General features: G+C 39.2%; 3 protein-coding genes across 8 annotated transcripts; 2 read left to right on the forward strand and 1 right to left on the reverse strand.

Moving 5' to 3' along the window:
- The first annotated feature begins 1,331 nt into the window (after positions 1 to 1,331).
- Positions 1,332 to 2,545, forward strand: LOC114435489 (40S ribosomal protein S26). The gene is made up of 4 exons (XM_028405184.1): positions 1,332 to 1,337; positions 1,835 to 2,030; positions 2,124 to 2,254; positions 2,450 to 2,545. Exons 1-4 carry the CDS (start codon positions 1,332 to 1,334, stop codon positions 2,483 to 2,485), a joined length of 369 nt encoding a protein of 122 aa, XP_028260985.1. The 3' UTR covers positions 2,486 to 2,545.
- Positions 2,546 to 4,447: 1,902 nt separating this feature from the next.
- Positions 4,448 to 10,166, reverse strand: LOC114435326 (zinc finger protein Eos-like). 5 transcript variants are annotated; one of them, XM_028404958.1, is made up of 8 exons: positions 10,075 to 10,166; positions 8,931 to 8,988; positions 8,739 to 8,843; positions 8,333 to 8,587; positions 8,017 to 8,184; positions 7,781 to 7,930; positions 7,400 to 7,531; positions 4,448 to 6,908 (listed from the first exon to the last, which is right to left on the reverse strand). In XM_028404958.1, exons 2-8 carry the CDS (start codon positions 8,968 to 8,970, stop codon positions 6,037 to 6,039), a joined length of 1,722 nt encoding a protein of 573 aa, XP_028260759.1. In that variant the 5' UTR covers positions 8,971 to 8,988; positions 10,075 to 10,166; the 3' UTR covers positions 4,448 to 6,036. The 5 variants fall into 5 exon arrangements, with proteins under 5 accessions (XP_028260759.1, XP_028260760.1, XP_028260758.1 ...); XM_028404959.1 differs by lacking the exon at positions 10,075 to 10,166 and adding an exon at positions 9,802 to 10,004; XM_028404957.1 differs by lacking the exon at positions 8,931 to 8,988 and having other exon boundaries at positions 10,075 to 10,156.
- rhebl1 (Ras homolog, mTORC1 binding like 1) lies at positions 9,978 to 15,349 on the forward strand. 2 transcript variants are annotated; one of them, XM_028404963.1, is made up of 8 exons: positions 9,978 to 10,045; positions 12,086 to 12,157; positions 12,258 to 12,325; positions 12,444 to 12,526; positions 12,816 to 12,872; positions 12,948 to 12,995; positions 13,558 to 13,639; positions 13,753 to 15,349. In XM_028404963.1, the coding sequence occupies exons 1-8, from the start codon at positions 10,039 to 10,041 to the stop codon at positions 13,843 to 13,845; spliced, it is 510 nt and encodes a 169-aa protein (XP_028260764.1). In that variant the 5' UTR covers positions 9,978 to 10,038; the 3' UTR covers positions 13,846 to 15,349. The 2 variants fall into 2 exon arrangements, with proteins under 2 accessions (XP_028260764.1, XP_028260763.1); XM_028404962.1 differs by lacking the exon at positions 9,978 to 10,045 and adding an exon at positions 10,778 to 11,211.
- Positions 15,350 to 15,850: the final 501 nt, after the last annotated feature.

The following is a 15,850-nucleotide window of genomic DNA, read 5'->3' on the forward strand; positions in this document are numbered from 1 at the left end:
TCATTTGGAGAAAAAGTTAACCTCAGGAGCACACTTTATGGGCAATAGAGGAAGGTAATCATCAGGAAGGCTGGCCATGTTGTGGGAGAGGACCTGGACTCTCTGACAGAGGTGGATGTTGTCCAAAATAAAGACTATACTGGACTGTCCCTCTCACCCGCTCCACACTGCTGACCAGCTACAGGAGCTCGTTGAGCAACAGACTCCAACTCCCACAATGCACCACTGAGAGACACAGGAAGTCATTCCTGCCTGTCTCAATCAAACTACTGAACTCTGAACTGTAACAGTCACTCAGACACTGTACATTCATACTGGTACATTCATGCCATGCTCTTTACAATGTAAAGGTTTTTATACAGTAGTAAATATGTTCTTCTTTAGATACAACTCAGGGATTTAAATACTATCTAGGTATTTAGATATTTATTGTATATTTCAATTTTATACTTCAATTTATCTTTAATTTCTATTGTCTGTAACAAAAAAAAAAATCCCTCAGGGATAAATAAAGTAATTCTGATTCTGTAACACCAGCCACAATATATTTTCTCCCCTTTATTGTTTTGCTGGAAAATATAAACATTTTATTAGACACAGCAGCCTCAGAAATCCTACAAACAAAAGCCTACGAGCATGACAAACTGCAAACTTTCCTGGACACTTGTGACCAATTCCGTTTCACAAGCTTTACCATTTCACAAAGTAATTTGTCTGATATAACCGTAGACATAAAGTTACGATCATGTGTGCGCTGCAACAGTATGGATGAGCTCAAACAGCTACAGACACTCGGCGCTGCCTTGTGGCACGGCCCTGCTTATTCTACGCTCACTATGTACACTCATATCCCTCCGCCAAACAACAAATATATTTTGTATTATCGAGGAAATAATTCTGTCATTGTTCTACACTTCTAAGTAGGACACTAATTTTAAAAGACAACAATAAAAAGGATAATAATAAAACTTCAATGGCCAAAATATATGAGCGAATGTCTATAGGGCGGAGCGGAAAGCACTACTTCTCGCGGTACAACCTCTTCCGGTCCTCTTTCCAGCTTCCCGTGCAACATGGTGAGTGTGTTACCCTGACGGCTTACCGCGAAAAAAGAATAAATTGGTATTTTTATTCGAAACGTCATAAATAATTTGTCCCTTTTTGATATTATAAACACTTAGCAAGATAGTTTGTGGAGAATCGTGACTGAATATTGGCTAGAAATATAAAAAAAATAGTTTGGGCCTAATGCTAGCTGTTAGCAGGCTAACCCTTTTGGGCATGTGTTCGGTGAACTAGCCAAGGAGAACGTCGCTGTTACTGTATGGAAAATGCCGGTTCAAATAAATGTAATGTCTTGGTAGTTTCGAGGCTGTTGGATAATTAATCCGGAAATGTGTAATTACACTGTGTTGGAATATATCACGTTCGAAGCACCGAAGCCATTAGGTGCATATGATTATATGATGTGAAGCCCATATTACAAGGAAACATTAAATGGATTGGATCAAGTAAAATCCAGCGGAAGGATTTCTTTAGTTTTTTCTAATTAAAGATGTGTGAACCAGACTGCATAAGTTAACCACTTACTCTTTATCTGGCTTCCCACGTAAATGAGGCAATTGTTTGCCATAGTTGACGAATATCTCTGTAGGGGTATATGTGGGTAGAAACTGTCATTTGTGTTATCAGCAAAAACATTGGACTTTTGTTCAACACTGTTGCTGTACAGGATAATTTGAAAAACAAAATGGTCTTGACTGGTGAAATCCAGCCCATTGACATGGGTAATGGTACCAGGAAGTCTGATCGTCTGCTTGGATTTTGTTAAAAGTTGATCTTTGTTTTACAGACCAAGAAAAGGAGGAATAACGGTCGTGCTAAGAAGGGCCGTGGGCATGTGCAGCCCATCCGCTGCACCAACTGTGCCCGTTGTGTCCCTAAGGACAAGGCCATCAAGAAGTTTGTCATCAGGAACATTGTGGAGGCAGCAGCTGTGAGAGATATCTCGGAGGCCAGTGTCTTTGACTGTGAGTGTTTCTCTATTTTTTTCCGTCATTGTGCATCATTGTGAACTCTTTGTCAAGTCTCTGTACTCATCTGTACTCTTGTCCACTCTGCAGCATATATTCTGCCCAAACTGTATGTGAAGCTGCACTACTGTGTCAGCTGTGCCATCCACAGTAAGGTGGTGAGGAACCGCTCCTGTGAGGCCAGAAAGGACCGCACCCCACCACCCAGATTCAGGCCCGCTGTGAGTCCAAAACATACTCATTTTAGTGTAGCTCTTCAAAGTCATTTCACTCCAGTACCTTCTTTTTACTGTAGATAATCCTGACTAGTCATATAAAAATACACAGGTGTAAAATATTTACAAACCACGGTGCCCTGGTTTTACCTCAGTAAAGAACACGTAATGATCTAATTTTTATCTCTCTCTCTTTTACAGGCTGGTGCACCGAGAGCTCCTCCTAAGCCCATGTAAACCAGACTTTGAAGATGTTCACCTGAAAAATAAAGTGAAAGATCTTTACAAAAACTCAAACATGTGACATTCATTAATTCATCAACTTATCTTGTCATGTAGGTGTAGGAAAAACAAGCTGGTCTTTTATTAGGAATAGACTCTGATACAGTACAAAACTTACAGTTGTCTAAGATCCAAGTAAGCAAATGCATAATTACATATGATACATTTAAAAAGGTTTGCAGTTATTTAAAGCAATGTCTGACCATTTAGAAAGTGGTGCAATGAAAAGGAAAAACTGAGGGAACAAATAGTGCCACTAAGGAAAACATTTAACACAAAATGCCACAAAACTAAGTTGTTGGATAAAATACCTCTCAAATTGGAGAAGACATTTTTTCTACAAATGAGGCTGAGGAGCAAACAGTAGTACCACATGCATCAGGTTTAGAAGCATTATTCAGTGTTGCACACAAAGATGAGATTTCTCCATCTATAAAGTAGAACTATGACTTAAAATTCCACTTAAGAGAAAAGCCTTTCTCTTTGAATAATTTGTACATTATTTCAGCTCATTTAAATGATTGTGATTTATTTAAACTTGTGCACATTTATCTCTATTTTCTTTGGTTCCTGGTTGTCAACATTACCAAAGTTCCTTATTTGTTTTGTAGTTTACAAAAAGTAAAACTGAAGGTTGTGGCGATTTAACAGACATGGTGTAGCCTGTTCAAAAGCAGGGAATTTATATAGACCTTTAGTAATGTATACCAGTAGTACCAGCACTAAGTTTTACTTCAGGCCCAAGGCACAACAGCAAAACTACTTCACACAAATCATAGTAACTGAAGAGGGTCAAGCTTGGGTCAAAGTCCGCATGTCCACAGTAAAGTACAGTTTAACATAGAAACCACTGGTTAAAATATTTCACTGAGGTGAACTGACAGCTTTGGTGTTTTGTTTTAAAATCGGACTGCAAGAAACTACATGACAATTTAGAAAATCTCAACAGTCGACTCTCCTATTAAGGCAAGACAATTTAATAATTAAAGTTTTGTGTTTTTATAAGTTTTGGCAAGCTCACCCTACTGAAATGTGAGACAAAGCCAACTGTCTCACTCCACTGGAAACTTAAATCATGCTTTTACTAGTAAACATATACAAACATTGAGAGGTCTTCTGCCAAGTTCAGTGAGATAACGTTTTAAGATCTACAAGGCTTAAATTATAGCAGTTTAAAAAATGTTTGTACCTTGCAGCTTATTAATCTATACATACATGTACAAATAAATGAAGCCACTTTTTATTTTGCCACCATAAGTAGGAAAAGTGCTTATCAGTAGGAAATATTAGTTCTTTGGCTCGGCCATTGAGGTTTATTTTGTTTGTTTGCTTTTTCCCTCTGTAGTGGTGGTTTTGCAATTGTAGTGATTTAATCCACCCAAAACTATATTGGACAGAACCAATGCTCCTCACACAACACTAGAAAATTCTGGTCGGGATAGTTCACTAAATAACTTGGTCATAATTTGTGGAATGGGACATTGCTGTTAAGTTTTAATTGTATTTTAGTGCTTTTGGAAAGGCCAGTGCAGTCTACCTCCACCATGCTGAGAAAACACTAAATACTTCACAACACAACACACTGAAACAATCTTGATGGATAATTAGCACTGCAGGCCACAGGAAAAATATGATGACTTGATTTTAGGAGTCCCTTTAGGTACTCAGCTTGAATAAGTTGTTTCAGTTGAGCCAGCACAAGTGTTATGAACAGTACGGTTTCCTAAACCTGACAACTAAAATCTCACCAGTGATAAAACAGCGTAAAGATACCAATTATGAACACAGGGAGAATCTCGATCAATAATCCACCATCTACACTAAACAAAGGCCAGTGTCCTCAAATCAGCTGATGATTTTGACTATGGACAGTGTTTTCATGATATTTAGCATAATAAATGTATCCCACAACATAACTGTGTGATGTCACACATCATATTACCAAGAGATGAATACACCATGTAAACAGACAGAATCAAGAGCTGAGCTGTTTTGTTTAGAACACCCCCTCCTCCAGACATACATTTCATTTCTGCACAAATGACAAAGATAGGACAATTTATTATAGATCACAACCAACAAAACTGATATGAAAAGCTCCTTTCATTCTGCTGCAACACAAGTAAATTTAAACTTTTTGAAACATTTTGGATTTGACCTGTGAGGACGGTAGCGAACTGTCACTCCACACTCGAGTCCTAGCAGCATGTATCAAACGCCATGCACATTTTTCTTTGATTAAGTACAAGAAATAGATCATTTTCAAGAAAATTCACATAAATATGCCCATCGTTTGTTCAATATGATAAAGAGCTAACATAAAGCTACGTGTGAGACACTTTACAGTTGCTGGAAAACAACTTCACAACTCTGGGGTATCACCTACATAAACATGACCCTCAGTCTGGTTCACAAAGCGAAGAAAGGCACAATATAATTACACCAAAATCATATTTAAATACAACATAAATAGAATTGTTAGTTATTAGTCGGGGTATGTTGTCATGAAACGGAAAAATAAAAACAACCTTACCCTCTTCAGTAATCTCTACAATTATGGCAGTGAAACTTGAACCCACTTTCCTAGTGAGAAGAACATTCCAACAGCTTTTCTCACATTTATCTGAGAGACATGTGCAGCTCATTAATGTATTCTATAAAATAGTTTAATATAATCATAGTATTCTGGCAGGTATCAGTGCAACAAAAGCAGTCATAGAAGAGAAAAAAAAAACATTCATCGCCCCACACAGAATTCACACAAATAAAAGGCCTTCATTTTCCAATTTACCTTTTCAATTTACTTCAAAAGAAAGAAAAAAAAACACACGATCTTTCAGGTTCCCACACAGCAACTCAAACACACACATAGATCTGTTCGCTCCATTATACACAAAGTGCATTTCCATATCTCATGGACAGCCTCCTTAAACTTGACTTGGACCTTGGTTTTGAGTTTGGTCTGCACCTTACTCCCAATTATAAAAAGCAATTTAATTTACAGAATCCATTTTTTTGGGCATCAATTCACTGCAAAAGGTGCTTTTTAGGCATATAAGGCATATAAAAATATAGATTCCATTGCAGCTTTTGGACTGTCATCTCTATTAAAGTGCACAAAAGGAAATAATTTTCAGATCTTGGAGGGAAATCAGATTTGTCGAACATTGAGCATCAGGCTTAATGCTGAATTTTTGAAGAAAGGCACGTCTACAGACAAAAAAGTGCATTGACTGTTCATCTAAGACATTTAATTGAAAATGTATTTAAATAGATTTGTTGTCAAAAGTGCATTGATAGTAATAAAGACCACTGTTATAATTGTATCAATATATTCTTTCATTTCTAATGGTACATACCAACTGTGCCAGTGCTTGTATGAGATATTCAGTGTTAGTTTCATGCCATCAGTAACTCCTTCAATACTTGTGCAGACCAAACCCAGCCAGGTCCTTGCCTCAGTGTGAAAAAGCTTTAGGTAAAGCAGGTGTCCATCTTTTTTTCCCTCAGTCAAGGATGTGCTCTCCACGGACAATGTGTGAAGAAAATTCATAGCGGTCCTGGCTGCGGTGTCCACAGATGTTACACTCAAAAGGCTGGCGAAACCCATGGCAGCCCATGTGGATGGTAAACATGACATGGTCTAAGAACAGCACACGGCAGTGCTCACAACGGAAAGAACGGACAGCTCGGCCCTCTCCATCTACAACCCGAAAAGCCTCCCTAGAAGTTGATGAGGGCGCCGTAGGTGAGCTTGGTGTTGGAGCAAGTGCAGGAGGCGGAGGAGCCGAGTGGCCTCCATCCTCTCTTTCTGCTTCCCGGTCTTTGGCGTGGCTTGGGCTGTGTCTGTCCCGACTCCTGTGGTGCACAATGGGAGGTGCTGGATTATGGTTGTTAGAGTAGAGGAGGTGGTGGCTGTTGTTGCTGTGCAAGGTTGGAGTAGGAGCAGTGCTGTTGCATGGCTCATCTGCCATGCTTTCTGTGTCCGTAGAGTCCTGGCAACCATTAGTAGGAGAGGGTGCATGACTTTGACCAGCGGGCAGGTCTTCATGACCCTCTGCTGCCTCCCTCCCCCCTACAAGTCCAGCTGCTGTTCCTGTACAATCCAACCTGGGGCATGCAGCAGCAGTAGTGCGAGTGGAACTGTGGATCGGCCTGAGTTCTGTCAAACATGAAGGGTGAGAGGTGCAAAGTTGTAGAGGTCTCAGTGTGTCTGATACCCCACTTCCCCCATTACCTCCTACCCCTGCATATTCTCCTCCCAGACCAGTAAAGTGCGGGGCTTCAAGTTCCCCTGCATGCACGTCACCATCTTTATCCAAACCAGCAGTGATCTCATAAGGTGCATCTGCAAGGTTGAGGCGTATGTGCTTCTGCCCTGCAACACAGAGACAGTATATTGTTTGATACAATCTGTTAATATATCACACCTCACCCATCTCATCCAGATGGACTGGACAGTAACGTTTTTAATATTCATCATAATTATGATCATCATGCTGTTGTATTTACAGAATAAAGAGATTGAACTGATTCCATGGCTGCAAATCACAGGATAAATATCATCTTAAACTGACCCTCATTGGGAAGGCGAAAAAGAGGAAAAGGGATGCCACATGGGATGCCATGTGGTCTTGTTGTGGTTGGATTAGTGAGCGATTAATTAAGTCTGCTTAGCTTCTATGTTGTGTGAATTAAGACGGACTATTCAGCTGCAAATTATTGGCTGTAGCCTGTTGGAATCGAAGGGCGAGCACCACACAGGTAAACACCCATAGCACCTTTAATGCGCTACAATTTCCAAATTTGAGCAATCAATATTGTGTTGTAGGTTTCTTCAAACCGTCCACACTCAGTCCAAATGCTCACCTACAAATTTTTGTGGTGTGGATCTCTTGCGTTTGGTGATGCTGTTGGTGAGCCGATCGATAAAAGCCATCTTGTCTGAGGAGGGCTGCAGTAGAGAGTCTGGTATAAACTCTAGGTCTCTCATCTCCTCTCCTGCACAGAGTACAAGGGAAGTGTAATGTTATTTTGGGGTATTTTTTCTCTAGCCAGACTTTTTCCCCTAATCCTGGAGTCTAAACAACCTTTTGCAAGTACAACTGATTAGGACAGGGGGATTCTGTTCCTTACAGCTAAGTTAGATGCCACTACAGTCTACCCCTACACCATATTGTGAATATCTAACAGTCTAAATCCTGTTAATGATCTGACACATCATCTCTGTGACTGCAATAAAAGACATACCTGCATTCTGAGCACTAGATGGCTGCTGTGAGTCCAGACTCTGTAAGTAGCTGTGGCAGCGCTCACGGTGCTCCTCTAGGGTGCTCTGCTGCTTGTAACTTCGGCCACAATAACTGCACTTGTACGGCTTCCCTACAGTTGGAGAGGATACTGGAGACAAAGTGGGAGGCACCATTAGTGTCAGGCTATTAGTAATATAAATTAAACCACAATCATCAGGCTTAAATCTCTTCTACCTGCATGAGTGCGAAGGTGCCCGGTAAGTGCATCTCGTCTTCGACACGCATAGCTGCAAAAGGGGCATTTAAAGGGCTTCTCCCCCGAGTGCAGCTTGATGTGCCGGAGCAAGTTACCCTTTTGTGTGAAGGAGGCACCACACTGGTTACACTGAAATGGCCGCTCACCTGTAGAGAGAAAACATGTTAACGGAGACTCTCTGACTGCATCAATAGTTTTCAGAAACCTGTCTCCTCACTACCTGATCAATCAGATAAATAGTAAGCAAACCAGTGCATTCGTAGTATTTATCTGTGAACTAGGCTGCTCAGTCACCTGTGTGGCTACGTTTGTGCACCATGAGAACATTCGGCCCGATGCAGATCATTCCACAGATGTCACACTTGAGCTTTCCATTTGGCAGTCTGGTGGCTCCAGATGGCATGGTTTCAGGATTGGTGAGTTCTCTGTAGCCTCCAACAGCCTCTGATCCCTGCTCTGGACCTCCATCCTCTACTCGCTCCCCTCTTTCATCTTCAGTACTGCGACCAGGGTCTTCATCACTGTACAGCTCCACTTTAATGGAGTTTGCTACAGAGGTACAAGAGAAAAAAACAAAGAGGAAAGATAAGAGATAATTTTCCAAAAAGTGTGTTGCCAGACTTCATGTGTCATCGCTTAGTAATTTAACAAATCAATTAATCTGGATAACAAAACAATCATTCACGTTTTTTTTACTGACCACTAAGGGAGCGACTGGGAGAGTTCTCTTTGCTATTTGGTGTGCTCACTGTTGGACCTCCAAGGCCACCAGAAAAGTCTCTTTCCATTGAAGAGTCCCCACTAGCTGCAAGCAAAAACAGGACAAAACATCTCTCATCTGAACACTCCAATCCTGGGTGCAAATGAGTGACAAAATAAGCCAAAGATCTACCTGAAATATAAGACCGGCCATTGCAGTCATCACCATCCATACTAGTTCAAGGTAAGTACTGAAACGAGAGTGTGTTCAGAGCTGAATTCTTCATTATATACAACTAATAAGTCACTGCACTGATCTTCTCAAACGTTACAGACAATCATGTCTGCAACTTCCAGTAACTAAACACACAGATTTACAGGTAGTGGTCCAGTTTCATGTCACTTCGACGATCAAAAATGTGCGTGGACCTAAACTGTGTATGGTAAAAGCTAAATAACAGACACTAAACGCTAGCATAAATATAGCTAACAATAAAATGCTGCCGCTAACTTGGTGCATTGGAATCAAGGCCATACATTTGGATTGCACCGATAAATAACTAGATTATTAGCGTACAGCGCAAACAATAACAGCAAATACGCTCATGATTAGCTAATGTGGATTCATTAATCAGAATTAAGTAGCAGCTAAGTTAGCACCTGCACAATTTTTCACCAGACACAGACTAGACTCAGCATTACTTGGGGAGACCCACGACGACACAGCTAAAGTAACTAAAACTAAAAAGTTGGGGAAATCTAAAGTTAGGCAAATCTGAGACAAATTCATTTGTTATCCAGATCATATTTAGGAGGTAGCGCAACAAACGTTTACATAACGGTGGAGCTAAGGTAACCCAAGTTTACGGCCTTGTTGGCTAACGTTAGCTTGCTGCATGTGATGGAAATTACCATTTGCCAAGTTAGCTAAAGTCAATACAATACACTTTGCACAGCCTGCCATCAGCGACAGCTCGATAGAAAGCCTGGATCAAAGTCACAACTTAGTAATATGTTCCTTGTGGCATTTATACAATGACGACTCGTAACAGTAATTGACTGACAATCACTGAAGTGGCCATTCTCTCTCTTCGATGTCGTGTTTAAAGCTAGCCTTAAGTATCAGAGCTAGCTAGCAACGACAGCCAATGTTTCCTAACCGGTTGCTATGACACCCACCACCACCCATAATGCTACAGCTAGCCAGATATAGGCTATCCTGCTAACTAGCGATCCTTAAAGCCTTGGAGCTGACTTTCTGTTTTAGAACAGCACGCCGGAGGTGGACAGCTACAAGTACTATGAAAGGTAACTGACTTCGGCATCTGTTGCATTACCTGTCCCTGTCAGGGCCGTTTCAGTGAGGTTATTCTGTATTTTCATCTGCCTGTTTCTGACGGCAGCATCTCCCGGCAGGGTTTACTTCACGCCACAAACAATTTCCGGGTTAGCCACAAAGTCTCTGCCAACCATCAACCAGCAGCGATAAACAGGTTTCCATCAAACAGACACCAACTTTAAAAACCTATTTTCCATTATAAATATTTTTTTGACACATGAATAACCCAATAACAATCATTTGTACAACACGTATACATAAACGCTCATTTCTTTGTCACATCTAACTGCATGTTTATTTCATAAATGTGTAGTTTGATATAGTCTGGGTTTCAATGAAAGTAGTATTATTTTATATAAATACAAAGTTGTTTGTCTCTGTGATCAGTTTGTCATTTAAAGTTTTATTTTTATTTTCTTTGTATATTTTAACATTTTAATGGAGAGTGTAATGTAATACCGTTTCTTAAACATTCTTCACGTCATGGATTTCACACGCTACGCCATATTTGTCCTTTACTGAAATTCACACTTGTTGATTTAAAGGACATTTCTCAGTACTTGTGGCATAACGGCCAGTCTGGAAAAGTCTTTAAAAAGAATCGTTCGTCAGCAACATGCTGGGACGTACAAAGAGTGACCTCTGCTGTACAAATCCTCCTGAATGCACGTCCGGAGGGGTCCGTGTCAGGTCTGACGTATTGGCTGTTTTTACGACGGTGTGCTTACACAATGCCAGTTTCCGTCTGTTTGACTTGCGGATCGCGACCGCGTTGAGGGAGCTTTTTCGTTTCTGTTTTCGATTCAAACGACAGATTTACCATTTTACATCATCTTAGGAAATCGATGACTATATTAAAAAATAAATAGGCTTGCTTTGGATAAAAAAATACACGTTGTTTTTGCTGTAGTAAACTCTCAAGTTCCAGCTCGAGGCCCAGCGGAGAGATCGAGCGGCGGCTCCGAAAAGTTTGTTGTTGTCACGTGACGTGAGACGAATGTGGCGATAAAAGTTTGTTTAGATAGTAAAACTAGGTGGCGTACTACATTCTCACAACCTGCTGAACACATCCTTTTCACCACAATGCCTCAACCAAAATACAGAAAGATTGCCGTTATAGGTTACCGGTCTGTAGGTGAGTACAGCAGTTGTGCTCATGCATGGCTAATGTTAGTGAGCTAGCTGGCTAACAGGCTAACGTCCTGGCTTTGTTTTCCTCCTGAGCGTATCCGACTGACAACGGTTACGCTAGCTTACCTTTGTTCGTGTTTGTTGAGGTTACATGTGTTTTTTGCGCTGCTGACTTATAAACCACAACGAATTCAAACTTATATTGCCGTACACCAGCACCCATATGTTATAAGCTGAACTAAAATCAGTGTAAATAAAGTTTACCGGTTGTATCTTTGTATAACCCCCCAGCTATGCCCCCCGAAACGTCTCTCGTAACTTGTATACAGTCTCCAAAAGTTTATGGACTCTTTGACCGGTTAATTATGTATCCAAGATTGTTTATATCTTAAAACCGTCATGTTGCCGGTGTTTGACTGTATTACAAATTCATGTTTCCCCAACTGGGAATATCTTTACCTGCAACAACAATATTGCTTCACTCTCCAAATGCCGTAAAGGAAAATAGCTGCATCTGTTGTACATTGACCGATTAGAACTATCATTCACTACAACAATATTTTACCACGTAACATAGTCATGAATAGTTAATGTAAATATCTCCATAGAATTAGGACCAGATCACACATTTCTTGACTTAACGGAAGAACACCTCTGTCTTCTCTTTTTGTTACCCATTCAATCTTTTCTAAACTTTTCCTGCAGCATCAGAGAATCTTAAAGGGCACAGATTTCAGTACATGTTGGTGTGTTTCATATAGCAGGAAATGTGTGAGAATGTGTAAGCTTTTTTTTCTGCAACTACCCTGAGAGATACATGTAGTTTAAAGTATCTTTACAAGTAATAAAGTAACATTGTGCTTCTTTTCTTTGCACAGGAAAATCATCTCTTACAATACAGTTTGTGGAAGGACAATTTGTTGATTCTTATGATCCCACCATTGAAAACAGTGAGTGTCGATCATTTGACTTCTTGTAAGATATTGTGCAAAAAAAAATCATGGTGGATTTGGCTCTATATATCTTGTTGTTGTCCATTCTTGTCCACAGCCTTTAACAAAATGGTCAGTGTGAATGGTCAAGACTTCAATCTTCAGCTAGTTGATACAGCTGGACAAGTAAGATTTTGCTGATATTAAGAAACATTCTCTGAAGTGTATATAATAAAATGCATTGTTTTGTAGATGTCACCGCCACCATGCCCATTGATATAATATTACCTTTCGTTGTCTGTAGGATGAGTACTCAATTTTTCCACAGTCCCATTCAATGGACATCCATGGTTATGTCCTCGTCTATTCAGTGACTTCTATGAAAAGGTGAGCATCTGTAAGAATGGTTAAAAGCTTGGGGACATTGTATATTATATAAACAATGCCTTTGTGTCTTATATAGGTATATACGTTTTAATAAATTCTCATTTTTAAGTGAATGAGGCTGATAATATATTACTAAACACAAGTGTAGTCCAGTCAAGTATATTTGCTTGTGTTTTTTATTGTTAAAGACTTCAGCTTTGTTCTGTTCGTTAACCAAACGTTCTAGTTTGTTTTTTTCTGGTCACCCTTAGGTCTGTTTCTATTATGATGTTTGTCTTTCTCTGTTCAGTTTTGAAGTTGTGCAGGTTCTACATGACAAGCTGCTAGACATGGTTGGGAAAATTCAGTAAGTTTAGTTTGTCTTTTTAATTGTTTGCAAAATATGTTTAATAATAATGTTTTTTTTTTAATTTTATTATAGAGTCCCAACTGTTCTTGTAGGGAACAAAAAAGATCTCCACATGGAACGGTAAGAAGGATGACTAAATCATGATGAAAAAATGTAACGAAGAAGTTCATTAAAATTTGGTAGAAATCCACTTTAAAGCAAATTTTAAGGCCTAGCATTAGCTCTTTGTTATTGAACTGTTAGTGTGGTGGCATAGTGTTATTGATCTTTGCCACCAACCTGTTCTATATATGGCCTTTCTTCCCTAGTCTTTGCAACAGGGCATTAATAGACCCAGATATAGATAGATCCTGAATTTATGTACAATGTGCCTTAATATACAGACAGACAAATATGCAGAGAAAAAAATGTATATGTATAGAATAGATCCTCCCAGAAGATTAGAAATGAGTATAAATTAAAAAGTTTGTTTCTGTAGCTTTCCATTGTCTCTATCTGCAACTGTGTATATTCCTAGCCTAACAAGAATTACCTATGAAACACATCTGAAGATCCATTCACTCATGGCTCATTGTCATCTCTCTTTGTGGGTGATGCTAGTGCCAGGTTTTGACAAGAAAACACATATAGCTCTGCATCATTTGTGCGTGTAGTTTTGCATTACGTATAAATTGTGTTTCAGGGTTATCAAGCCAGAGGAGGGGAAAAAACTTGCTGATTCCTGGGGTGCTGCATTCATGGAGTCCTCAGCCAAGGAAAATGAGGTAATGATGGATATTTCTTGGAATATTAACCATGGGAACTGACCCAGAGGTGCAGTCCGTGCATTGTTCCTGACACATATTCACACCCTGATGACAATGTTCTTGCAATGCAGACTGCTGTTGAGGTTTTCAAGAGAATCATTTTGGAGATGGAGAAAGCCGACGGAAATGCACCTCCAGAGGAGAAGAAGTGTGCCGTAATGTAAAAGTGTATCCAGGACATCAGTAAGCTAATTTACTGAAGACAGGAGGCACAATTTCACCAGCTTGCCAATCGTGACCTCACCGGCACCAAGACGCTGCAGTGACGTTTCTGCCCCGTTGTGATGCCAGATTGATTTACATAGCAAAGCAACTGCTAGGACAGTTGATAAACTATCCCACAAAATGTAACCACAGGAGACGTTTCTAAAAGCAGGATTAATCTCCTCTTTTAAACAAAGGAGCACCTTGAGCAAACACTTTGTTTAAATTGTAAAACATAATCTGTGACAGGCATAATCTGGATTTTTGAGTTCAACTAAATGCTCAAAAACTAAACTACGATTGCCAAAATTAGAAGTCCAATTAATTGGATCAAATTCTCTCTGATATTTGAGACATCATTGTCTCGTATGTTTCATAAATCCTGGAGTAGCTGTAATAATGTACAGTGACAGCTGGTGAATGATGGTGTATTATTTCAGGTCTTTTTGACAGTGATGCAGAATCACATTGCTTTAAAATGTGGTGTTAAAGTGTCATTATTTTTCACAATTGGTGGATTCTGTGGACATTTCCCAGAAGAAATCTCACTGTGGTTTCACCATTCTTATCAACTCATCTTCAGGTACCTTTCACCAGTGAATTGCTGAGCTGTATCGTTATGACAGGAGTCTGTTATTGTAAATTTAACAGCATGATTTAAGCTCTTCTGCTAAACAGATGGACCTCTGTTGTTTCTGCGGTTTAATTTCTCATTATTATTTGTAATAAAGATGTATAAACAACGCCTTCAGAGAAATTTAGTATAGAATGTAATGGATATTCACAAATTATGGCCTTTTTACACAATATAAATAGAATCTTAGCAATTGGTTTGGTACTATGGAATTATCTAGAGTGATACAGGTTTGCATTATATTTTGCTGACTTTCAATTTTAAATTACATTTTATTATTGCATGAGACCAAGTGGCAGAATGCCACAGAGCTAGCTTATTAATTTTTGAATTTGTGGTTTTGATTTGATGGTTCATACAGGTTTGATAAAGCTAGTATGGCATGCAGTCTGTTTAATTTAATTCATACTGTGGACTTGCATGGCCACTGTCAGACACTTGATTCATAACAACGTGTTCATAGATCCTGTAGCCTCACAGAGACATGGCAGACTGTGTATCCCCCCATAATCTTCATGTTGTACCTGCAGTAGGGAATTGTAATTTTTATCAAGTGCTTTGCTGAGTAAATTGTGGATTGATGGATGATTGATGATGGTTGAACAGAAGCTGGTGATGCTGTGTCTTGTGCCTTACAGTTGTTCAAACTCCCACATCTGCTTCCTTTCATGACTCAAGGTGCTCTTAAAGGATTTTTTTCTTTTCTGTTGACTTGACACCATGGGTGCAGGTGTTGTGCACCTGAACACCAATATTCCCTTGTGGGTCAATGTTTATTCAGAAATGTTGCTGTAAACAGTTTTGTATATAAATAAATCTGTTACTCATTTCATGTGTCTGAAGATTGTTCACTACATGATTTAGGTAGATAAACTTAAGAGGTTGACAACCATGAGATTTTGGTGGCATGAGTGAAATAAAAGATGTTTGTTTTGTTTACAGAAAATAAAACATAATCTGGATTTCACTTAAAATGTACCTAAACTGTAATATAAACGAGGATACATCTATTTTTCTCTCTTTTTTTAGGAGGAATACTATGAAATAATGTTCATGTTAAAAATATTTACAGGCAATACTACTGAACTTAAAGATTAAATGTTTTATCAAGAAATGTATTTGGTAATTTGTTACTTGTACAATTATTTTATCAATAATCTTTTTTTCCTTCCACTTCTTGCTAATATGTTGTTTGTAGTCTCCCACAGTTACAGCCAAGAAAAATGAAGAGATGAGCCCAGGGAATATATCTTATATTTATATATTTAAATGCACAGTGTATTTGCATGGTGTAATGATGAATGTGCGGATAGAACGCGTCGTCATCACAC

The sequence above is a fragment of the Parambassis ranga genome, chromosome 5, assembly GCF_900634625.1.
Source record: "Parambassis ranga chromosome 5, fParRan2.1, whole genome shotgun sequence".
In the NCBI taxonomy this organism is placed as follows: domain Eukaryota; kingdom Metazoa; phylum Chordata; class Actinopteri; family Ambassidae; genus Parambassis; species Parambassis ranga.

What these genes read in the sequence shown, in the direction of transcription:
- LOC114435489 (XM_028405184.1), top strand. An exon ending in GGAGGCCAGTGTCTTTGACT is followed by an intron (nt 2,031 to 2,123) that starts GTGAGTGTTTCT and finishes TCCACTCTGCAG; the next exon opens with CATATATTCTGCCCAAACTG. An exon ending in CACCCAGATTCAGGCCCGCT is followed by an intron (nt 2,255 to 2,449) that starts GTGAGTCCAAAA and finishes TCTCTTTTACAG; the next exon opens with GCTGGTGCACCGAGAGCTCC.
- LOC114435326 (XM_028404957.1), bottom strand. Translation starts at nt 10,120, where the DNA reads ATGAAAATACAGAATAACCTCACTGAAACGGCCCTGACAGGGACAG. An exon ending in TCCCAGTCGCTCCCTTAGTG is followed by an intron (nt 8,588 to 8,738) that starts GTCAGTAAAAAA and finishes GTACCTCTGTAG; the next exon opens with CAAACTCCATTAAAGTGGAG. An exon ending in GCACAAACGTAGCCACACAG is followed by an intron (nt 8,185 to 8,332) that starts GTGACTGAGCAG and finishes TTCTCTCTACAG; the next exon opens with GTGAGCGGCCATTTCAGTGT.
- rhebl1 (XM_028404962.1), top strand. Translation starts at nt 11,160, where the DNA reads ATGCCTCAACCAAAATACAGAAAGATTGCCGTTATAGGTTACCGGTCT. An exon ending in TATAGGTTACCGGTCTGTAG is followed by an intron (nt 11,212 to 12,085) that starts GTGAGTACAGCA and finishes TTCTTTGCACAG; the next exon opens with GAAAATCATCTCTTACAATA. An exon ending in TAGTTGATACAGCTGGACAA is followed by an intron (nt 12,326 to 12,443) that starts GTAAGATTTTGC and finishes CGTTGTCTGTAG; the next exon opens with GATGAGTACTCAATTTTTCC.